This window comes from Leucopleurus acutus (assembly GCF_964270905.1).
Source record: "Leucopleurus acutus genome assembly, chromosome: 9".
NCBI lineage: Eukaryota > Metazoa > Chordata > Mammalia > Artiodactyla > Delphinidae > Leucopleurus > Leucopleurus acutus.
In genome coordinates, this window is record NC_139144.1 from 19,063,458 (window position 1) to 19,088,977 (window position 25,520).

The 25,520-nt window shown below is 39.9% G+C and overlaps 1 protein-coding gene across 1 annotated transcript in view; it reads right to left on the reverse strand.

Moving 5' to 3' along the window:
* Positions 1–11,713: 11,713 nt before the first annotated feature.
* Positions 11,714–25,520, reverse strand: part of SLC26A4 (solute carrier family 26 member 4) — a 49,808-nt gene continuing 36,001 nt past the window's right edge. Inside the window, exons 15-21 of the mRNA XM_082846908.1 lie at positions 24,454–24,546; positions 23,438–23,533; positions 22,581–22,811; positions 20,528–20,582; positions 16,926–17,071; positions 14,343–14,426; positions 11,714–11,750 (exon numbers count right to left, since the gene is read on the reverse strand). Coding sequence (XP_082703034.1) covers positions 11,727–11,750; positions 14,343–14,426; positions 16,926–17,071; positions 20,528–20,582; positions 22,581–22,811; positions 23,438–23,533; positions 24,454–24,546 — 729 coding nt within the window. The 3' untranslated portion in view covers positions 11,714–11,726. The remainder of the gene's footprint in view (positions 11,751–14,342; positions 14,427–16,925; positions 17,072–20,527; positions 20,583–22,580; positions 22,812–23,437; positions 23,534–24,453; positions 24,547–25,520) is intronic.

A 25,520-nucleotide genomic window follows, 5' to 3' on the forward strand; every position in this document is an offset into this window, starting at 1 on the left:
CCGCTCCCACAGTCGGGTCACCAGATTTTTGTATGTCTGTCTCAGATTTGTCCTAGACATCTGCAGTAGCTTTCTCCCTGTTCCTGCGCCCAGTCTTAGAGTATATATAATACGTTCAGAATCAGAAGTGAATAAAGGGTCTACAGAACTTCTTCCTCCCACCCACTCCCACTTCTTCTTCCTGTAGGCAGCCAAGATGACCAGATCATGGGTATTCCTAGAGAGATACTCTCCGCACAGGGAAACAAACAAGTCTCCCAGAGCAGTCTTCTGAAAACACAAAACTGGCCATATCTTTCCCAGTTTAAAGCCTGTCGGTGCCTTCCAGGTACAAACTCTCGAGAGTGTTTAGGACCCTGTGTCCGCAGCCTCCTCCAACCTGCTGATCTTCTTTTTGTCTCAAATGACCACTTCCCAGCTGAGATCAATCCTGCCTTGGGGCTTTTCCCTACCTGTTCCCTCCGCTTGGACAATTTTCCCCCAGGTCTGTGCTTGCTAATTCCTTCCTGAAGCATCCCCTCCTCGGAGAGACACACAGCGTTCCCACCCAGTCGTCCTCCGTGACAGAAGGCCCTTGATCACCTCCAAGCCTCTACCACAAGTAGAGTAGTCAACCTGTATTTTCTGGGATGTTGGCTTGTTTACCGACCATCTCCCACATTAGACTCTTAAGTCCCAGGAGAATAGAGATGGGCTCTGTTTTGTTGACCGCTGACTGTATACCCAGCTTCTAGTTACGTGCCTGTCACAGGAAAGGCACTTGATGAACAAGGAGCTGATGGAAAATCTAGTGCCCTGAAGAAAATAAAGGTAGATGAAACTAAAAAGAGAAAGTAGCCTCAGCTCCTCTAAGCAGGCAGATCTGGGCTCCATGTTGCTTCTCCCGAGCGTAGGTCTTTATCCTGAGCGTCCTCACACCGCGTGGCCGGCTGTGTCTCCGGTTAGGCAAACCACCCAGTGCGGAGGAGAGGCGGTGAGGACGGAGGAGAGCAGGCTTCACCCCCGCAGCTTGGAAGCCTTCGGTTCATTGGGAGGAGGTCACAGCAAGCACAGAGGACTTGTTTGCCAGGCCTCGTATTTTGTCACAGACATTTAATAACTGGTTTGAACAGAAATATTAAGCAATCACTTCCTCCTTTGGTTTGGGGCCCGCAAGTTCTGTTTTTTAAACGAGGAGGTAAAACCAGAAAAGACAGCGACTCCCGCATAGAAACAGCAACATGTTTATAAGGGAACATGGACTCCACGATATCAAATCAGTATCTACTTCTGCCTTACATGTTTTATATAGCACATATCTTCCTAATCATAAACGTAATGCCTCATATCATTAGAGATAATAGAATACTGGAATTGTCTTAAAAGAATAAACTAAGGAAATAAAAATTACATCCATAGAACAAGCTTTTTATTTCTAAATCACAAAAGCTAATTTATCACCTGTTACTCCGTCCTTGGAAACCAAACAACAAAAGCTTCATTCATCTCTACTTTAATTTTACCTTCTGAATTGATTTCTAGGTTTCCAGGTCAGCTGATTGGATTAGCTAGATAATGTAACCCAGCCATTTTGTCTTTATCTCTTACCAGAGTAGAGGCTAAAATCCACCCTCCTTAATGTGGTGTACAAGGCCCCTTGTAATCTGGTCCCAGCCCACCTGCCAGCCTCATTTCTCACCGCTTCCTTCCCTTACCCACTTGATGGGGAGCTTACCGGAGAAAAGTCACGGGTGCACAAGTGTGTTCTACTGGTCCAGACCGCTCCTATTCACCTGAATACTTCTGTGCCAGGGACTAGAAGGATGCCCAGGGCTCCTTTTGTATACGGTATAAGCTTGGGGGAATGGGTTAAAGGATCCTGATATGCTACACTCACCACCAGTTGATGAGCTACACTCACCACCAAGTGAATTCACCTGGAAGGAGTAGGGTTGACTAATTAACACGCAGAGATCAGGACCCATCCTCAGGTGTATAGCAATGCCACCTAGTTCACAGGTGCCTTGAGGGGTGCAGCAATGAACTGAATGTGTCCCTCCCCCAAATTCAGATGTTGAAAACCATAATCCCAAAGTGATGGTACCTGAAGGGTGGGGCCTTTGGGAGGTAATTAGGTCAAGGGAGTAGAGCCCTTACAACGGGATTAGTGCCTTCCAAGTAGAGAGCTAGCTATGTGAGGATTCAGCAGGAAGAAAACCCTCTGAGTGCCTTCTATAAACCAGAAGGGGGCATTTGTTGACCATGCTGGCACACTGATCTCAGACTTTTAGCCTCCCGAACTATGAGAAATAAATAGAAATAAATGTTTTTTTGTTTAAGCCACCTCTTCTTAGCAGCCTGAACTGACTAGGACAAGAGCCATACCTGGTCTCCATCCTTAAGAGTCTCCACCAACTTGTAGCACTGGTTGGTCAAGGACCTGTATCATTCTTTTACATCCAAAGGGTGATCTTTAGATGCTCCTGCTGTATGGCCTAGAGCTCCTCCATGACTGGGATAGTAATGAGTAAAAAAGGAGAAAATTGGGGACTTCCTTGGTGGCGCAGTGGTTAAGAATCCGCCTGCCAATGCAGGGGACAAGGGTTCGAGCCCTGGTCTGGGAAGATCCCACATGTCACGGAGCAACTAAGCCCGTGGGCCACAACTACTGAGCCTGTGCTCTAGAGCCCATGAGCCACAACTACTGAGACCATGTGCCACAACTACTGAAGCCTGTGCGCCTAGAGCCTGTGCTCCGCAACAAGGGAAGCCACCGCAATGAGAAGCCTGTGCACTGCAACAAAGAGTAGCCCCCGCTCACCACAACAAGAGAAAGACTACACGCAGCAACGCAGACCCAATGCAGCCAAAAATAAATAAATAAATTTTTTTTTAAATGGAGAAAATTGCAAGCATGTTCTAAAATGGAATATTAGGTGGTCAACTTATCCTGGCCACAGGAAGTGTAGTATCAGAGGTGTTCCTCCAACTCAGAATGTCTTTGTTCAGTCTTAATGATTCTGGGAGTGGTGTGATATGGAGAGGTGTATCTGCACTTGGCATGCTTTTTAAAAAGGGCCCTCAGGAGTCTTGTGGTGATGGTATAGCCATGCATCTTTTTTTTTTTTTTTGCGGTACACGGGCCTCACTGTTGTGGCCTCTCCCGTTGCGGAGCACAGGCTCCGGACGCACAGGCCCAGCAGCCATGGCTCACGGGCCCAGCCGCTCTGCGGCATGTGGGATCTTCCTGGACCAGGGCACGAACCCGTGTCCCCTGCATCGGCAGGTGGACTCTCAACCACTGCGCCACCAGGGAAGCCCTAGCCATGCATCTTGATTGTGATGGTGTTTACATGAAGCTATACTTGGGATAAAATTGCATAGAACATACACACACACACACACACACACACACACACACACACACACACACACACACATGCAAATGAGTGGTGACATGTGAATAAGCTCTATGGTTTGTACCAATGCCAATTTCCTGGGTTCTGAATTGTTCTGTAGTTGTGTAAGATGCTGACATTGGGGGAGGCTGGGCAAAGGGTACATGGGAACCTTGCTGTACATTTTGTGAATCTATGATCATTTCAAAATAAAATGGTTTTTTGTTTTTTTAAGTGTAATGGGGAGGGATTCAGAATACTGGAGCACTTGGTCTAAAACAGTGCACTGGGGCAGGATCTTATACAAAAACAGTTCCCCTGTGTCTAGGCCCAAAGATATTCCTGAAGAAAGGGATGAAGTGGGCTACCTCAGCAGATTCAAAATTAGTGTAGCGTCTAGAAGAGCCTTCAGCTCCTTAGAGCTCTGTGAGTATCCTAGCAAATCCCCAGCTGTTTTTCTGGAGACGAGTAGGGAGAGCAGGCAGATAGACAGTTGTTAGGCCATAGGAAAAGGCTGGAAAGCCCAGGGAACTCTGAATGTCTTGAATACTCAGATGACTGCTATGCTCAAACCATGGCGGCCTTATTTAGCATAACTGCATCGTGATTCAGTCTTCCAACAGTATTAAGCACCTTCTGTGGGCCTGGCACTCTTCACTCCTCTAGTGCTTGGAATCTGTCCAGGAATAAAACAAAGATCCCTACCCTGGTGGAGCTTATGTTCTAGCATAAGGGAGGAAGTAGGGAGAGGAGATAAATTGCATCAGGTGGACTGATAACTATTATGGAGGAAAAAAATATAGCCAGGTAAGGGGGACCAAGAACTCAGGGGTTGGCGTGATGTGTGGGAGAGGGAGCGCTGCTAAATTCTCTGAGTTCTCAAATGATATGATTGTATTGAAGTCAATCCTTTATTTGAATTTTCTTTTTTCACTACTAAATTCTCTCCCTCATCTTTCCTTTCTACTTTTCCCTGATGTCCTGTCTCTTCTTCTCTCCACCTTTTATTTTTTTTATTTTTTTGTGGTATGCGGGCCTCTCACTGTCGTGGCCTCTCCCGTTGCAGAGCACAGGCTCCGGACGCGCAGGCCCAGCGGCCATGGCTCACGGGCCCAGCCGCTCCGCGGCATGTGGGATCCTCCCGGACCGGGGCACGAACCCGTGTCCCCTGCATCGGCAGGCGGACTCTCAACCACTGCGCCACCAGGGAAGCCCTCCACCTTTTATTTTAACCTTCCTTTTCTTTCTCTTTCTTCAGTTAATTTCCCCTTTCTTATTTCTCTCCCTTCCCTAATGCCATTTTCCTCATCGTGGTTCTTTTTCTTTCTCTTTCCCCTCTTTGGCCCTCTTTTCCTTCCCCCCATCACTTTTATTTTTCTCTCTCTCCCATTCCTTCTGGCTATTTGTCTTTATTTGGCTTTTTTATGGAACCGAAGTTTGTATGATTAAAATTCATGTGGTTTTTGTTATATTGTTTGCATGATAAGGGCTTTCTATTCTAAATGAAACCAAACTTTCTTCAGGAACCCAGCCTGATGCAAATTGAAAAGAGCCATAATTTACTGACTCTCATCTCCTCTGTTCATACAGGCCTAAGCCCCAAATAAAAGACCCCTCAAATATTTCTGGAAGTTCCAATGAGGACCTGAAATGTGTTCATGAGCAAGTCAGTCCTACCAAGGACTGCTATCCTCCGTGCATTCTTGCAGGAGAAGACCTGAGGTGTCTCCAGAGCCGTAGGTGTGCCTGGAGACCAGGGCAGAATGCCTTCCTCTGCCTTGGAAACTATATTCTTATAATGGTCGTCAAGAGCATTTCATGGGCCCCATCCTTTTATAGGGGTTTCAGTAAAGCAGCTCTTTTGGATTATATTTTTGTAGCTTCATTTCTTCATAGGACCCAAAAATGTGTTCATGGATCTGTCTCTAGAACATACCCCAGAATGACAGACACTATATTACGCCCGTCACCCTGTCCACCAACAACTCAGCCTTGTTACTGGGTCAGCTCTTTAAGTCTGCTCCTTCTTGCTTTGGAATAAATGTCTCTATCCCAAGAAGCTCCTCAGTCATTACACAGACTTCTCTTTAGCCTGGCCCATCAGTGGCAGTGCCTGCACACATCTCAGTTCCAACTAAACACAACTTGACCTCAACCTGGGAGTCCCACCATGTAAGTTTATGAAGCACATGAGTTGAAATCTATATTTCTCTCTAATTAAAAAAAAAAACAAACACAAAAATCATGTTGCTTTCATATTTTGTATCATCTAATAAGGCATAATCATGATTAATTTTGTGAGTTTCAGCATATATTTCATTTAATTTTTTAAATTTAATTTTTTCAGGGTCATCGGTCCTTTCCTGATGAAAATTTTTGCTAATTCTAGAAAATATATTAAGAATAATAATTGTTACAAATTGATAGGCTCTTCTAAAATGTAAATGGGAATGCAGAGGGCTAAGCATAAATATAGTAGGAAAAGAACAAACTGGAAGAATTACACTTCCAAATATCTAGAGTTACTAAAAACTATAGTAATTAAGACAGTAAAGTATTGGTACAAGGGCAGAAAAATAGACCAATGCAACAGAGAGTCTAGAAACAGACACAAGCATATAGAGTTAACTGATTTATGATAAAGGTTACATTGCATCAAAGAAGGGGAAAGGATGGTATTTTCTCTTTATCTTAATATTTATTTATTTATTTATTTTGGTTGTACTGGGTCTTAGTTGCAGCACACAGGATCTTTTAGTTGCAGCCTGGAGACTTCTTAGTGGCAGCATGCATGCAGGATCTAGTTCCCTGACCAGGGATCAAACCTGGGCCCCCAGCACTGGGAGCTTGGAGTCTTACCCACTGGACCACCAGATATGGTATTTTCAATGAAAGTTGCTGGGTCAATGGGATATTCGTTTGGGAACAAAAAAATGTATCTTTACTCCTTGAGTCGCAGCATATATAAAAATTGACTTCAAATATACTGTATATCTAAATGTGAGAATTAAAGTTTTTAGAAGAAAACACAGGAAAATATCTTCGTTATCTTGGGGAGGCACAATTTCTTAAACTAGACACCGAAAAAAAAAAAAGTCTAACCATTAAGGTAAAAGGTGATAAATGGAACTACAGGAACTACATTGAAATTAAGAACTTCTCTCGATCAAAAGTCATCACGATTAAGGGTGAAAAGGCAATCCACAGAATGAGATATTTACAGTACATTTTTCAAAAAGGATTTGTATCCTTACTACATAAACTCTTACAAGGCAATTAGAAAAAGGCAGATGGCCAGAAAAGAAAAATAGGCAAATGATTTGGGCCCATGACTCACTAAAGAGGATATTTAAATGTTAAATGATAATAAACATCTGAGATGTTCAACTTCTTTAGTCATCAGAGAAATGCAAATTCAAACCATAGTATGATACTACTACACACCCACAAGAACAGCTTAGATGAAAAAGACACACAAACCAAGTGTTGACAAAAATGTGTAGCAACTAGAACTCTAACTCACAACTGATAGAAGTATGAGTTGGTACAATCGCTTTGGAAAAAATTCTGCCGTAGATGCTAGTTATCTACTGCAGTGTCTACTGAAACAGAACATATGTATATGACCCAGCAACTCTGCTCTTAGGTATATACTTCACAGAATTGTGTGCGTATGTTTACCAAATTAATAAATAAATAACAAGAATGTTCATAGCAGCACTATTCATGAAAGCCGAAAACTGGAAACAACCCAAATATCCATAAACAGTAGGATGGATAAATAACTGGTGGTAAATTCAGACAATGGAATACCGTGAGAATTAATGAATGATTGCAATATGCAATAACATGGATGAATCTTACATTTGTAATACCGAGTGAAAGGAGACAGACACAAAAGAGAAAGGGAAAAAAGAGAAATAATCTTCCTACTTTGATAGAAATCTTTCCATTTTGATTCCATTTATACAAAGTTCAAAGAACAAGTGTTAGAAATCAGCACAGTAATTATCCATTGGGGCAATTACTGGAAGGGAGCATGAGAGGGCGTCTGGGATGCTGGTTATTTCCTGCTTGTTGATCTGGGTGCTGGCTACACTGGTGTGCTTGTTTTGTGAAAATTCTTCATGCAGTACACTATACTTTGTATCATTTTGATGTGTATGTTGTACCAGAAAGAAAAGTTTCCTTAAAATAATGAAAATCGTTGCACAAAATAAGCTGGAAATATTTGGGTAAAATTACAAGATTGAATGGAGGGCTTCCCTGGTGGCGCAGTGGTTGAGAGTCCGCCTGCCGGTGCGGGGGACACGGGTTCGTGCCCCGGTCCGGGAAGATCCCACATGCCGCAGAGCGACTGGGCCCGTGAGCCATGGTCGCTGAGCCTGTGCATCCGGAGCCTGTGCTCCGCAACGGGAGAGGCCACAACAGTGAGAGGCCTGCGTACCGCAAAAAAAAAAAAAAAAAAAAAAAAAAAGATTGAATGGAGATATTTGTGGGTAACATTGTTTATTGCATGAATAAGTCTTTTCAAAAAGAAATTACACAGAAATGGAAGTAGAGCTATGAAGAATACATCAAAATGATGACTAATAAAGAGTACTGACACCCTGCACAGCACATGAAACCATCAACAAAATGAAAAGACAACCTACTGAATGGGAGAATATATTTGCAAATGATATGACCAATAAGCAGTTATTATTTGAAATATATAAACAGCTCATACAACTCAATATCAAACAAACAACCCAATCAAAAAATAGGCAGAAGAACTGAATAGACATTTTTCTAAAGAAGACATACAGATAGCCAACAGGCACATGGAAAGATGCTCAACATCGTTAAGTCATCAGAAAATTGCAAATCAGAACCACAATGAGATGTCACCTCACACCTGTCAGAATGGCTATCATCAAAAAGACCACAAATAACAAATGTTGGTGAAGATGTGGAGAAAAGAGAACCCTCTTACACTATTGGTGGGAATGCAAATTGGTGCAGCCACTGTGGAAAGCATTATGGAGGCTACTCAAAAAACTAAAATTAGAACTACCATATGATTCAGCAATCCCACTGCTGAATAATTTGAAAAGATAACATGCACCCCAGTGTTCACAGCAGCATTATTTATAATAGCCAAGATGTGGAAGCAACCTGTCCATCAACAGATGAATGGATAAAGATGTGGTATGTGTGTACACACACACACACACACACACACACACACACACACACACACAGATATATAAAATGGAGTACTACTCAGCCATAGAGAAGAATGACATTTTGCCATTTGCAACAACATGGGTGGACCTGGTGGGTATTATGCTTAGTGAAATAAGTCAGAGAAACACAAAAACTGTATTTATCACTTATATGTGGAATATAAAAAATAAAACAAATATAACAAAACAGAAACAGACTCACAGATACAGAGAACAAACTAGTGGTTACCAGTAGGGAAAGGGTAGGGGGGAGGGGCAAGATGGGGGCAGGGATTTAAGAGGTACAAACTACTATGTATAAAATAAATAAGTGGACTTCCCTGGTGGCGCAGTGGTCAAGAATCCTCCTGTCAATGCAGGGGACACAGGTTCGAGTCCTGGTCTGGGAAGATCCCAAGTGCTGCGGAGCAACAAAGCCCCTACACCACAACTACTGAGCCTGTGCTTTAGAGCCCACGAGCCACAAGTGCTGAGCCCACGTGCCACAACTACTGAAGCCCACATGCCTAGAGCCCATGCTCCACAACAAGAGAAGACATGACAATGAGAAGCATACACACTACACCAAAGAGTAGCCCCTGCTGGCCTCAACTACAGAAAGCCTGTGTGCAGCAACAAAGACCCAATGCAGCCAAAAATAAATAAATAAATAAGAAAGAAAGAAAGGTATCATTATAAAAAAAGTAATAAATAAAGTAAAATAAGTAAGCTACAAGGATATATTGTACAGCACAGGGAATATAACCAGTATTTTATCATAACTTTAAAAGGAGTATAATCTATAGAAATTTTGAATCACTATATAATATACATGAAACTAATATAATACTGTAAATCAACTATACCCCAATTAAAAAAAAAACTACTGGAACACTTAAATTTAGCCTTTTTTTTTTATTTAATAGTTTGTTCGGAAGCGACACATCAGAATAGCTTAAAAGGCAACATTACTTTTCATAAAAAACATGTGCAAATATTTCCAAGTATACATGATTTGATTTTTTTCACTTTTCATATACAGTAGTGGAATTTTATCCTCAAGGTTAAAAACATAACAAAAGCTTTAATTTCAAGTAAAATTTCCATTGACAATATAGAATTAAAAGTCTGTTTACTATTCACAAAATGCATGAAAGAGAAAGTATTACTAGAGTGTGCTCGGGAAACAAGTCAAAGACTGTGGTCTTATACAGCCACAAATGGACCCAAGATTTTACAAAACTCTAGCCTTTAAAATGTAACTTTGATATTTCCTTCAACTAATTAAAAAAAAGAAAAGAGCAGTGCGTATTTCCTCTATTGAACAGAGGTATTCATCCATTTTCTGCAAGACTATTATATTCACTCTTTAGAGATATGATTTGTTGCCATTATAGGCAGGTATTACTATAAAAATGAGATAACATTATAATGCTGGTTATGCTGTACCAAACATAGGGAGAAATCTGTTCCACATCTATTAAAGACGGTATAACCCATGAGCATAAAAGACTGCAACTCACTGAAATTCTGCAACTCACTGCAGACTCACTGAAATTCTGGTATGTAGTATGGGGATGGAGGGAGGAAAATAATGCTTTTAGTCAACCAATTTGATATGATCACTAATGATATTCCTGCAGAAGTAGATAGAGACTTTATTTCTGATAGTATTTAAGAAGAAAAACAGAGATAAGACATGCTGCCTTTAGACAGCCAAACACATTTGGGAATTTCACACATCTGTGCCTAAGGTGCAATATCATTCTCTGTCAACTTAAGACATTGCCTCAGTTGAGGACCTGAGTATTTTTCTCTAGAAGTACAACTTCATTCACTCCAGCGTGAAATACATGGGACTAGTCCACAGGACCAAAGCCTAAATATTATATACAATGCCTAGAAAATTGTTGGCACTCAGAAAAGGTTAAGTAAAAACTATTTTGGGGCTTAACACATGGATTTTTAAAAGCATATACTTTCAATGTGTGTATTCCAAACCAATATTTTTCCTTTGATATTGAGTTCATTTAGAATGTTTTGTCTCAATCAGTGTATATATGTATATATATACATGTGTATATATATACATATATATATATAAGCAGTTCACTTTTTAGATGTTTTTTGGAAGGTATTTAGAATTACGGTAAAGATCACTTCACATAATGCTAAATTTTTAAAGAAAAACATAAACTTGTTTTAATCACCATGGTCTTATAAACAAAATTGATTTTTGTTCAAAATAACACAAATTTTATGTTAGATTTTAAATTGACCATACTTAGATATACTCTACACAATGACCATTTCTATAAACTAAGATAAATTAAAACTGCATTTTTCAACTAGAGATAGTGCCATATGTTTTACTAGATCTTATTTGTGATCCTTGATTATTATATCAAAAAGTGATTTCTATAAACCACAGTAATCTTATCACTTCACTTCTCTGAGTCAGTGTTTCTAAAATGTATCAGCCCAATTCTATAGCTTTTAAGTGAACCATTTCCTTTATTCTGAATTCTGGTTACATATCTGGTCACATATAGTAATACTACATTACTAAGTACTAACCAAATTTGCATTCTTAAAATCTTTTTTTGATGCATTTACCAAAGGGAGTTTTTAAAGGCATTTATTGTTAAGTACATTAATAATTATATTTCAACTTTTACTCACTGTGATCAGTTTAGCTCATGGGTATCAAGGTCAGTCAGAAATAGATTTTTCTATAGGATAAACATTCCTGCCTCACCTGCCTGCCCACAGAGGCTGTGTGCCCCAGCTGCACAGAGGTACACGTGTACCCACATGAATATTGTCAGCAGATCTGTCGTGGAGAACAGCAGCATAATATCCTCAGATCCTGGACATTGCTAAATTTTTTTCTTCACCATTTTGCACATTTTAGAAGTAAGCTACTCATTTTATAAATAAAGCCTAGAAACAATCTTAGTGCTTTTCTTTCAGTGGTTAAGAAGTTAAAAGAAAAATCAAAGATTTAAAAAAATCTAATGGAAAAGAATGAGTGTTTCAAGTTTGAAGAAAATAGTCAATGCAGAAAATACTTGCATAGAATTACGTGGTGGGTAAAATTTGCCTTGCAGTCCTTGCTTAGAGCGACCTCCTGATCCCAGTTTCAGGAAGCAAGTCTTCGCATAGCCTGTGGAGGCAAAGGGGAAACAGTGTTGATGCAACTGAATTCTCCTTAAGTCTACCTTAACTTTTTTGCAAATATGTTTGTGTAGTGTTGGTTGCTTACATTTACTTAGGTGTATAGCATCACAATAAAAGTAGAGTAAAAACTTAATTTTGTACCTCATCATACTTTAATTGGATGTATTTTAAAAACAATAATTACTATTTCTTGAGTACTTACTATGTACAAGACACTGTTTTATTCCTGCACATGTACCCGTTGATGGTCGCAACTCTGTGAGGTATTATTATTTCTATTTTACAGGAAGAAACTAAAATGAAGACAGGATAAGTAAATTGCCCTAAGCTACCCAGCTGGTAAGTTGCAGAATCAGGGCCCGCACTCAAGTCTGTTTGTTCTAAAGCCCAGGCCCTGAAAACCACTCTAACTGTTTCCCTATCTACAGGAGCCCTACCTGAATGATGCTTTTATGTGACATCAAAAATACTTCTAGGTGACAAAGCGATAAAGAGGCATGGACATATATACACTACCAAACGTAAGGTAGTTAGCTAGTGGGAAGCAGCCGCGTAGCACAGGGAGATCAGCTCGGTGCTTTGTGACCGCCTGGAGGGGTGGGATAGGGAGGGTGGGAGGGAGGGAGACGCAAGCGGGAAGAGATATGGGAATATATGTATATATATAACTGATTCATTTTGTTGTGAAGCTGAAACTAACATACCATTGTAAAGCAATTATACTCCAATAAAGATGTTAAAAAAAAAAAAAATACTTCTAGGGCTTCCCTGGTGGCGCAGTGGTTGAGAGTCCGCCTGCCGATGCAGGGGACACGAGTTCGTGCCCCGGTCCTGGAAGATCCCACATGACGCGGAGCGGCTGGGCCCGTGCGCCATGGCCGCTGAGCCTGCGCGTCCGGAGCCTGTGCTCCGCAGCGGGAGAGGCCACAACAGTGAGAGGCCCGCGTACCGCAAAAAACAAAAACAAAAACAAACCTTCTATGTAGTGTGGCAACTTCTTAAGTTCCAGTTTTGATATATGAGTTTTCACTCAACTCAGTTGGCCCTACATCCATAGTCATAAACTACTAAAGCTGGAAGGACTTCACAGCTCAGTAATGAAATTCCTGGCCTCACCAAGCTGATGGGCTAAAATGTGGAACCCCTGATTTTCACTCTACTTAGTGTATTTCTTCCACAAAAATCTTCTCTGCCTGTCATCCTCACTGCCTGATTTTATCATTGGGGTTTGAGTGTTATTCTTTTCAACATTTTTATCAGGACCTGGAATACAGCAAACAAGTCCTGCTTATCCAGATTTGCATATGGCGCCCAGTGGGGTTACATAGTTAATAAGCTGGATGATAGATTTACTATTCAAAACGATGTCAATAAACTGGAACCAGGAAGCTGTAATCTAGCAGAAGAATGTGTAGTTCTGCATTAGGGCCAAAACCAATTATATAAATATAAATGGGGAGCCCAGCTAGACTACAGTTCATGTGAAAATGCCCAAGTCTTTAGTTGACCCCTGCTCAGTAAAAGCAAAGATTTTGATGTAGCTATTATGAAAATAAACCCATTCTTAAGTTGCAGTAATGTAAATATCTTGATGAAATCAAGGTAGGTCATAGTTGACCCCATCTGGGGTTTTATGTCCCCTTCTTGACCAGGGAAGGATTAACAAATTTCATGTCTATGAGGAAGAGTAAAGGGAACTGGAGGAGTCTCTCCCAGGATAGAGCCTGTTGGAAACATGAAAGCTGCTCTCAAATATTTAAGGACTGTGCAGAGAAGGCAACCAAAAGGACTTCAGTCCACTGGATGATTATTAGAGAAAGGGTGTACCCAGTTTGTAAGCACAGCTAACACTTGGAGACTTCAACTATGTAGCAAACTCCCTTTGCTGCTAGTTGGCAATGTCTAGAAATGTTCACATGAAAGCTGAGGCAACATCCTTAAGGATGGGGTAGGAGAGATTTCTGCATGGCCGAGAATGTGGGGCTAACTGATTTCTAGACATCTTTCAACTTTAAAATTCTTTGATCTTCTTTTGTTGGTTCAATTTTACTGAGTGATGGAGCCACAAAGTTCGGTCAGATACTGTAAGTTTCAGTCAAGTTTCCTAGAAGAGTCTCATGCCCCAATGGCAACAGAAATACACAGAATCAGTCTCTTTTTTAAGCTGTCATCAGTCAGATGAAGAAAAGTCATGAGGTTCCTACTGCTCACATTCTATTTCTGAAGCTTATGAAACTCCTGGTTTAAAAATTTCCTCCATTCACCTTTCTCCTATCTCACTGGCCTTGGGTCTCTGGAAAAGAAGGTATGTGGAGGCTTAGGTATAAAATCAGGACCAATGTGTTGTCTGCTTCCAGTTGCTGATCACGCCTGTATGCCTGGGACAAAAGGTCCCCTCAGGTACTATGTCTTCAAGGGAGAACCCTTGTTTCCCATTTTCCCCTTTCTATCAAGCCATCCTCTTGGTACTTCTAAAAAATTCTTTTCTCTGAATAGTTTTTATCAAATAGTTTTAATTCTACAAGTATCATTTTATTTAATCCAAATTATTTTCTTGGAATGAACATAATGATCATACCTCATCTTGGACATCAAGTCCTTCTTCAATCAGCTCTGCTTCCATTAATTCAAGAGGATCTTTACAGTCGTGGATGAGGGTGATCTTGACAAAGAGAACACGGAGAATATTTATTGGAGGTGTAATAGCATTAACCCACCTGATACTTCACTGAAAACGATTTGAAGCTTTGCTGGTGCCTCTCATTTATAATCTACATACTTCAAAATCCTTTTCCACTTTCTTGTCCTTTTATATTTCCTACTTAGAATTCTCCCTATACCATTTTTTTCACATTCAAGTGTGAACTAGTATAGTTCTCCACTGTCTAACCTCCTTTGCAGCTTTCTTCCCCAACCTCTGAAGTGTATGCCTCTTAACAAGTCGCCCTGTCTGCCTAAATGATTCAGCAGTCAATGGGAGTTTTCTTTCAATGGCCAAGCGAAGCACACTGGGTACAGCATTGAGCATGCAATGAATGCCCAGTGAAGGGCTCCTGAGTGATGGTCATAAACAGTCTCAAGTTGAATTGGATGGGAATTAATGTTATTGGAGATGGAAACCAACATCTATGAACCAAGTAGTTGTTCAGGAAAGTTCTGCTTTTTAGCCGTAGTATGTAATTTAATCTTCCACACAGAGGAAACCAGTAACAATCTGGACTTTGTCTTATGCATAAAGGGTATTCCCAAAGCCACTCTAAATGTGTATCAAGGCAAGAGTGACATTTCAGAGGGCTTTTTAGCTACTTTTAATCTCACAAATAAATAACCCAGTTCTTGTTATATGATCTTGCTTTGTTGTTACTTGTGGGTTAGGATCTTTAAGTTAGATTTTTTTAAAAAAGGTTTATGAGTTTTCAAAGCTGAGCATCTTGCATGTAGCGCCTTTTTTTTTTGTATTTAAGATCCACATCTTGGTATTTAGGACTAGTATATTCTCTAGCAGCATTAAGCAGAACAATCTTTCCACTAACAATAGATAAAAAGCATAATGTATTATTGTTTTCCAAGTTAGTTTCTCTTCAAATATTAACTTCCAATCTACAGTAAGAATCTGCTTATCCCACACTTAGAAAAAAGGGAAAGCAATTTAAAATATAGTTGTCGGGCTTCCCTGGTGGTGCAGTGGTTGAGAGTCCGCCTGCCGATGCAGGGCACACGGGTTCGTGCCCCGGTCCGGGAAGATCCCACATGCCGCGGAGCGGCTGGCCCTGTGAGCCATGGCCGCTGAGCCTGCGTGTCCGGAGCCTGTGCTCCGCAAGGGGAGAGGCCACAGCAGTGAGAGGCCTGCGTACCGCAACAAAAATAAATTAAAAAATATATATATATAATTGTCTGTGTCACCAGAATAATTATTATTGCTGTTATTTTTATAGGCATTTGTTTTAGTTTCCCAAATTCACAGTGAGAAGGTCCATGAGAGATGAGGTTCTTGTACCAGGCAGTAGGCCAAGCCCAATGACCCACATCAGAATGCTCAACTCTCCTGGGTATTTTACAGGAGAAATGACAAAATAAGGAGGCCTGTGGAAAATCGGGGTCTATCCTGTTTTGTGAGGAATAAACTCTGGGCTGATTCATGGCTTTCATTTTTTTGTTTTCTTTTCTTTTTCAAAAATCACTTACGACCTAACAGATCCTATTTAAAGACACTGCTAGGGAATTCCCTGGTGGTCCAGTGGTTAGGACTCCACACTTCCACTGCAGGGGCCACGGGTTTGATCCCTGGTCAGGGAACTAAGATCCTGCAAGTCGTGCAGTGCAGCCAAAAAATATATATATATATATAGATATATAGATATATAGATATATAGATATATAGATATATAGATATATAGATATATAGATACAGATATAGATAATCAAGAGTTTCCAGACTGCTGAGAATTTAAATGGCATTTAAAAAAATTTTTATTTATTTTTGGCTGCATTGGGTCTTCCTTGCTGTGCACGGGCTTTCTCTAGTTGCGGCAAATGTGGGCTACACTTCGTTGCGGTGGGCAGGCTTCTCATTGTGGTGGCTTCTCTTGTTGTGGAGCATGGGCTCTAGGCGGGTGAGTTTCAGTAGTTGTGGCATGCAGGCTCAGTAGTTGTGGCTCGCAGGCTTTAGAGCACAGGCTCAGTAGTTGTGGCGCATGGGCTTAGTTGCTCCGTGACATGTGGAATCTTCCCGGACCAGGGCTCGAACCCATGTCCCCTTCATTGGCAGGTGGATTCTTAACCACTGTGCCACCAGGAAAGCCCTAAATTGCATTTTATACACAAATCACAGAAGATCAAAGATTCGGTGGCTATATTCTAAAAAGTCACTATGGCTAATGCCTACTTTTATTAGTAAACCCACACATTATAGAACTAATTGTACTAGCTAATACCAGATGTTTTCCTATAAACTCTCACATTTAGTCTTCATATATACCTAGCAAGGTAAATGTTTTTACTCCTATTTTACTAATGAGAAAACTAAGGCTCTGAAAAGTTAAGGAGATGCCTTAAAATCCCACCAGGCTGGGATTCAAACCTAGATTTGTGGAATTTTTGCCATTTACAGAAATCCTGGTAGTTTAGGAAAGATACATATGTAGAAAGATTCACTGTTTACCGTTTCTAAAATGGAATCTTGAACCTCTTGGGATTTCACCTGGTTCTGGAGATGGAGGACAGCATCGTGGACAGTCAAAAAGAATATGTCCTTTCTGATGTTATCATTAAAGAAACCACATTTCTCCAGCTTTTCTATCACATGATCTTCAAAAGAAAGAGATAATGTTTAGTTAGTCTCTAGGAAAAGCTATTTTTATAACATCAACCAGTTCTAAGTCTTTGTACCTCCTCCTTTTAATTCTTTTTTCTCATTTCCAAAATGTGATCCTGCTCTAGACAGAGTTTCTTTTCCAGTAGCACATGGAATGCTGATACCATAACTGGTTGTAGTAAATGGTGGTGTTTCCCAGCCACGTCCCTTTTTCCCGTCCTCCAGCTGCTATGAGTCTGGCTGGTGTTCACAGCTGTGCCCTTCTCTGGAGAACTTTCTTTGGCCAGTGGGAGCTGTCTCACCTGAGAAAGCCTGGGAGGTTACACCCCCTCCCTCGGGTGGCCTGCAGCCACGGACTGATTGATCAGGAGGTAAAAGGGCCGGCCAGCCCCCTTCCCCTCAAGGAAGGATAACCATCTGGTGCTGTTCTTGTTGTGTGTTCCCTGTGAAGTCAGACTAAGTAGATTCTGAAGCCATGTCTTTGTCTTCTCCCACTGCCCTATCCTGTTCCCCTCACTCCTTCATAAATTTTCCACTGTACTCTCTCAATAAATCACTTATGCAAGAATCCTTATCTCAGGCTCTGCTTCTAGAGAACTCAGCCTAAGCACTAGTATTTTCCTACACACGCTTGTACATAGACAGACACAGACTCATACCCTGGAAGTTCCTCTAGTTCTATGGGGTCTAAGTCATCTCTAGCTCTGCTCTCCCCATGACAGTTTTTCTTCATTGATCCTGCATTGCTGTCAGGACGTAGCTTTCCATGCATTACCAGCTCTGTGGCACAAACTGGAAGTAATTTTTCTAGGTTCAAAAAGGCCTTCAGAGTGATTATTTAATGGGTAGAGTTTCTGTTTGTGGCAATGAAATTTTTGAAAATAGATAGGTGTGATAAACTTTGGGGCACATGTATCTTTTTGAATTAGTGTTTTCGTTTTTTTCCAGATATATACCCAGGAGTAGAATTGTTGGATCCTATGGTACTTCTATTTTTAGTTTTTTGAGAAACCTGCATACTGTTTTCCACAGTGGCTGCACCAATTTACATTCCCACCAACAATGTACAAGGGGGCCCTTTTCTCCACATCCTTACCAACATTTTTAATTGTAGACTTTTTAATGATAAAAATTCTGACAGATGTGAGGTGGTATCTCATTGTAGTTTTGATTTGCATTTCTCTAATAATTAGCAATGTTGAGCATCTTTTCATGTGCCTGTTAGCCATCTGTATGTCTTCTTTAGAAAAATGTCTGTTCAGGTCTTTTGCCCACTTTTTTATTGGGTTGTTTGGTTTTTTGATATTGAGTTCTATGAGCTGTCTGTATTTTTTTTCAAATCTTTTTTTTATTGAAGTATAGTTGATTTACAATGTTGTTTTAATTTCTGCTGTAAAGTGATTCAGTTATACATATATATACATTCTTTTTTTATATTCTTTTCCATTATGGTTTATCACAGAATATTGAATAAAGTTCCCTGTGCTATATAGTAGGACCTTGTTGTTTATCCATTCTATATGTAATAGTTTGCATCTGCTAATCCCAAACTCCCAATCCCAAGCCTCCCTCCCCCACCCCCTCTCCCCCTTGGCAACCACAAGTCTGCTTTCTATGTCTGTGAGTCTCTTTCTGTTTTGTAGATAGGTTCATTTGTGTCATATTTTAGATTCTGCATATAAGTGATATTATATGGTATTTATCTTTCTCTTTCTGACTTACTTCAATTAGTATGATAATCTGTAAGTCTATCCGTGTTGCTGCAAATGGCATTATTTCATTCTTTTTCATGGCTGAGTAGTATTTCATTGAATATATGTACCACATCTTCTTTATCCATTCATCTGTAAATGGACATTTAGGTTGTTTCCATATCTTGGCTATTGTGAATAGTGTTGCTATGAACATAGGGGTGCATGTATCTTTTTGAATTATAGTTTTGTCCAGATATATGCCCAGGAGTGGGATTGCTGGGTCATATGGCAACTCTAGTTTTTTGAGGAACCTCCATACAGTTTTCCATAGTGGCTGCACCAACTTACATTCTCACCAACAGTGTAGGAGGGTTCCTTTTTTTCCACAGCCTCTCCAGCATTTGTTATTTGTAGCTTTCTGTATATTTTGGATATTAACCCCTTGTCAGTCACATCATTTGCAAATATTTTCTCCCATTTGGTAGGTTGCCTTTTCATTTTGTTGATGGTTTCCTTTGTTGTGCAAAAGCTTTTAAGGTTAATTAGATCCTATTTTATTTACAATAGCATGGAAGAAACCCAAGTTCCCGTCAACAGATGATTAGATTAAGATGTGTCATACACATCAGTGTAAAGCAACTATAGTCCAATAAAAAAAAAAAGATGTGGCATATATGAAATGAAATATAACTCAGCCATAAAAAAGAATGAAATTCTGCCCTGCAGCAACATGAATGGACCTAGGGAATATTATATTTAGTGAAATAAGTCAGACAGAGAAAGACAAATGCTTTATGATATCACTTGTATGTGGAAACTTAAAAAAATGCAAATGAATGTATACGCAAAACAGAAACAGACCCACAGATATAGAAAACAAACTTGTGGTTACCAAAAGGGAGGGGAAAGGGAGGAGGGACAAATTAGAGGTATGAGATTAATAGATCAACCTATTTCATACAAGCTACTATGTGTAAAATAGATAAGCAACAAGGACATACTGTATAGCACAGGGAATTATAGCCATTATCTTGTAATAACCTGTTATGGAGTATAATCGGTGCTAAATCACTAGGCTATATACCTGAAACTAATAAAATGTTGTAAATTAACTAAACTTCAATTAAAAAAAGAAATTTTTGGGCTTCCCTGGTGGCGCAGTGGTTGAGAGTCCGCCTGCCAATGCAGGGGACACGGGTTCGTGCCCCAGTCTGGGAGGATCCCACATGCCACGGGGCGGCTGGGCCCATGAGCCATGGCTGCTGGGCCTGCTCGTCCAGAGCCTGTGCTCCACGATGGGAGAGGCCACAACAGTGAGAGGCCCGTGTACTGCCAAAAAAAAAAAATAAGAAGAAGAAGAAAGAGAAAATTTTTTAAAACTCAAAAATTAACAACAGCAACAACAACAAAAAATGTGCAGTAAATGTAAAATACACGCTGGATCTCAAAGACGTGAACAGGAGCAAGCAGTGCAAAATATCTCAGTAATAAATTTTATACTGACCAAAAAAAAAACACAAAGGAAAGAAAGAAAAGATAGTTGTGATGATTGCACAACATGGTGAATTACTTAATGCCACTGAATTGTACACTTGAATGTGACTAAAATGGCAAATTTTATGTTATACATCTTTTACCACAATTAAAATTGTTTTTGAAAACAAGGCCTTTGGACATCATGTACTCACATTCCAAGGTAGGAGAAAGGGCTTAAGGGAACGTCTTATAGATAGATATGTACGTATATGCATTTACCTTGAAGTGATGCAAAGTACACATTTACATCAATTCTTTGGAATTCTTTGACAATCTAAAAATTTAAAAAGGAGAATTTGTAACAATGAGTAACTTTATCTGCCCATAATTCAGTAGCATTCAATTACTTGCTCGGGAGAAACTTCCAACACTTTCACGGTGAATCAGGAGTTTGAAGCAAGTTCATTATTAGAAATTGGAAAACCATAGAGGTTTTCAACATACAGTGATGATGATTAGGATGAAAAGACCATATCTCAATAGGTGGCAACATCCAGCGCTCAACAGCACTGGATAGCACAGAAGTGCTCCATAAATACTTGTGGAAGGAAAGAAAGAAAGGAGTACAGGAGGCTTCCTAATGCAGCCTCTGCTGGTTGGAAAGAAGAGTATGAGTTTATATCTTTGAGTGGAAGCGATACGGGTGTGGATTTGTGGCCGCCAGATGCCAAATGTAAAAACTGACCTCTGTACTTTGACTGTGGCAGTGTCAATATTCTGATTGTGATTTTGTACTATAGTTTTGCAAGACGTTAGCACTGAAAGAAACTCAGTAAGGGATAGAGAGGATCTCTCTGTGTTATTTCTTACAGCTTCATGGGGATCTACAGTTATCTCAAAATGAAAAGTTTAAAAGAATCAAGACACAAGACCTATGGACAATAATAAAACAGAACTTGAAGTTTCTGGGGAAAAAAGATCAAGACCTCTATGCAAGTATAAAGTTTGGAGTTTTCAAAATTGTCATTATAGCATTTGAAAGCAACTATTTGTTAGGTGCAGAAAATATTCTGGCATTAAATATCTTGACTTTTCCTCAAAGTAATTCATTAAACCCTTTGGTCAACACAATCTACGGTGGATCTGAGCCAATGCCTAGAGTGAAATGCACAAAGAAGAACAAGAGTGTGTTCTCAAATGAGCTAATAACCAGGTCTGCTAAGAGACCTGGAATAGAACCTATCAGCATATTCTCGCACTCTTGTCAATCACTCTTCTACCTGACCTGTCTAGTACCCACACCCTGGCATAATTTCCTCCCCTTGCAGAGGTACCAAGAAGCCCCAGCTAAGCTAAACCTCAGTTGAGGGTAGTTTGATATTATTATACCTGATTGTTGCTCCCTTGAACCTGCCTACTTTTCTGCCAAATCCTCTTGATACCTACCTTCCTGAAGCTTCACCTAAACTTGACACTCCCAGTCAAGTTGACATCCGGTTAGTCTGCTTTGGAGGACTAATTGCAATTGTTATTTAAAAGATTACTTAAAAAAAAAAGATTACTTAATATTTGCCTTGCCCCTTAGACTGCTTAGTCCCATGAGGGTAGGGACTATGGCTATTCCACAATTAGTTTCTTGTGCCTGGCCAAGTGGTTGGTACACGTGTGGCACTGCACATCTATGTGTTAGAAGAATCATTGAAGTTGAGCTTGCATACCTGGTTTCTGATTGAATGCTTCTGTCCTGCATGCTCCTCAACTCTTTGACTTCCTAGATGCCTGACCTGCTTCCTGCTGATCTAACCTTGATAATGCCTGGCTTTTCCAGTCCTACCATGTTTCTCATTCTGCTGCTCTTCGCATAACAAATAAAAACATAATACTGAACACAAGATTTTGCCCATTTTTCTTTCTTTTCATATTCCATGTCATATATATTCTCAGAACAATAAAACATAATAAATGTTAATATTTGCTGACGTGTGACTATGTGCCAGACACTCTTCACTTTTCTCATTTAATCCTCATCACAACCCTATGAAGTAGGTACCATCATTATCCCCACATTACAGATGGAGAAACTGAGGTACAGACAGATTAAGCAACTTGCCCAAAGTCACACCACTAGTAAGTGGTAGAGCCAGGATTCAACCCCAGGTAGTCCAGCTCCGCAGGACTGTGCTTTAAAGTAATACACTCTATTGCAAAAGCATTACCCTAGAAAAATTACAGAGCCTGTGCAATCAATCACCCTTTTGCAAGACCAGGAAACCCATATCATTTTACTATTGCCAAAGCTCCAAATATGTAATTCGAAACACCGGAACCTTACCACACGCAATGATCTCACTCCAACAACATCCAGGAAAGAGACAGCTCCACAGTCAAGCACGAGGCTATGGATCGGCACTTTAGGAACATTCACTTTGACTGGAAGCTCAGCGTTCCAATCCACTTGAATCTCTATTTCCTTGGTTGGAATATCAAATTCTTCCGGATTTTCGATGTCTTCATCAGGCTCAAAAGCATTATTCGATGAACCAGCATCACTTATAATGCCATTCTAAACAAAGAAAACACTGCCAACTCAATTACTAATGATTTGGGATGTCTTTCAGCAATTAATCTAAAATGACTTAAAAGTTCTACAAACTGCTTCTTGGTAAGCAAAATATCAAGAGGATGAACTCTTAGGGAATAAGGTTTACCTCAGCCCAAATTCTGATGTTCTCTAGGAAGAAAAATGGAAGAACAGTGGAGAAAGGAAATGCTTGATTTCTGGAAGATTGTAGAACTTAGCCAAGAGAAACATCGACAAGAGAGTTTGAATAAAAGATAACTACTGTAGCTCTAAAAGTTTATGAACTTACGACTGACTTCTGTTGTGAGTAATTTTCTGGCATTGAATTAGCACTTGTTTTGTTCCTTTCAGTAAAAATGAGGTTTATTTCATGATAGAAAAAAAAATCTCACCCTTTGTTTCCCAGTAGCCCTGCTGATTTCATTTTATTCTCTCCCCTTCCCTCTCTCCTAAAAGAACAACTCAGCTGTCCTCCATTATACATATGTCATCTGCTTGTATACATCTGGGTACCAAAGAGGGTATATTTAATTTTAGACAGTCTAATTGCTTTTATTTCATCTGAGAAATGAGAGAATTTCAGAGGCAAAAGAATGATGTTGCCTCACCTTTGTTGCTCTTAATTGCCCTTTTTTGATGAGTTTCTGTATTTTCCTCAGTGCTTTCAACCTCTTATTATACACTCTAATGGCATCAAATCCAACCTTTGGAAAAAAATGTCAAGTTAGTTAAAACGTCTGGTTCCTGATGCTCATTAATGGCAATTTTTATCTGGAAAGGCTATTTCTCAAGTGGTATTATTCGCTGATGTACCCTGCCAGAAAAGAAATTCTGAGGCCCGATGGAGGTCTCCACTACCGGGCCACCCTAACCCACCCACCCAGAGACTCAGGGAAGGCAGTAGCACACTGAAGACTCCAAGACAAAAAAAAAAAAAAAAAAAAAAAGCAAAAAATAACCTTTTTAACTTTAAGCCTGTGTTTTCCAAATTTGCTTGACATGACAAAGTCCTTGTTGTTGCAAAGTCTATGAACATTCCTTTGAACTTCAGGAAAACACTGATCTAGAGGCAAACTCCAACTTTGAAGCATAGCATGGAATTCAAGACCAGAATTTCCTGCTTATCTATTCTGCTTATACTTTTTACCCTTTATTCCAACTGCCCCCCTCCGCCACCCCCTGCCCAATACACATTCCCACATTTTCCTCTCAGCTCATGTAGTTCCCAAACACCTACCATAATCTCCTTCCTTCTGCCCGACCGCCATGCAAAGCCTGATCAGCCCACCTAACTCGGATGACTCCCTTCCATGAAATCTTAACACTTACTGTCTATACTACTTACTTGGAACTTACTCAAAGTCTGCCTGGAGACATCTCTAGTGGTTTTGTCCTGCATAGTTATTGCTACCTGAATTTTAACATATGTGTTATTATCGTTTGTTCCTATTCCCAAATAGATTGAAAGTTATTTGAGGGCAAGGATGTTATAATTCTTAATGCCCTGTACAAAGGGAACAGGGTATAGGACCTTATGCCCACGTTTGAGCCCCTTAAATACCTGTAGAATGAATGAAGTCTCAAAGGAAGTTAGAAACTAGATTTCTAGGGATAAAATACTTACTGTGGACTTGATACATTTTTTTAAACCATCAACATTGCCGTAAAAAATAGGACTAGAAAATCTCAGAATCTTCACTCCTTCAGGTTCTTCAATCTAGCATTAAAAATAAGATTTTTTTTTCTGAGGTTAAATCATTTCATGCCTTAAATACTCAGTTAAGTTTTTGGCTATTCAGCTAGGAGCTGACTGACAATTGCTCAGAGAAGCTGGGCAGCAGTCCTCAACTTTCCTCTAACAGGAGTTTGTTCTTTATCTAGTTCCTTTGGGTGTAAAGTTAGATTGTTTATTTGAGATTTTTCTTGTTTCCTGTGGTAGGCCTGAATTGCTATGAACTTCCCTCTTAGAACTTCTTTTGCTGCATCCCACAGATTTTGGAATGTTGTATTTCCATTTTCACTTGTCTTAAGGTAATTTTTTATTTCCCCTTTGATTTCTTCATTGACCCATTGTTTGTTCATAGCATGTTGTTTAATCTCTATGTATTTGTCATTTTTTTCAGTTTTCTTCTTGTAATTGATTTCTAGTTTAACATCAGAGTGGTCAGAAAAGATGTTTAATATGATTTCAATGTTCTTAAATGGGTTGGACTTGTTTTGTGACCTAGCCTAACATATTATCTATCCTGGAGAATGTTTCATGTGCATGTGGGAAGAATGTGTATTCTGCTGCTTTTGGATGGAATTTTTATACTTTAAGTTTAAAGAAATCCCTTTAACATTTTTGTAAAGCCGGTTTAGTGGTGATTAACTCCTTTAGCTTTTGCTTGTCTGGAAAACACTTTCTCTCTTCTTCAATTCTGAATGACAACCTTGCCAGGTAGAGCTTTCTTGGTTGGAAGTTTTGTCCTTTCAGCACTCTGAATATATTATGCAACTTCCTTCTGGCCTGCAAAGTTTCTGCTAAAAAATCAGCTGATAATCTTATGGGGGTTCCTTTATACGTAACAAGTTATTTTTCTCTTGCTGTCCTTAAGATTCTCTATCTTTTAACTTTTGACATTTTATTTATAATGTCTTGATATAGATCTCTTTGGGTTCATCTTATTTAGAAATCTCTGTATTTCCTGG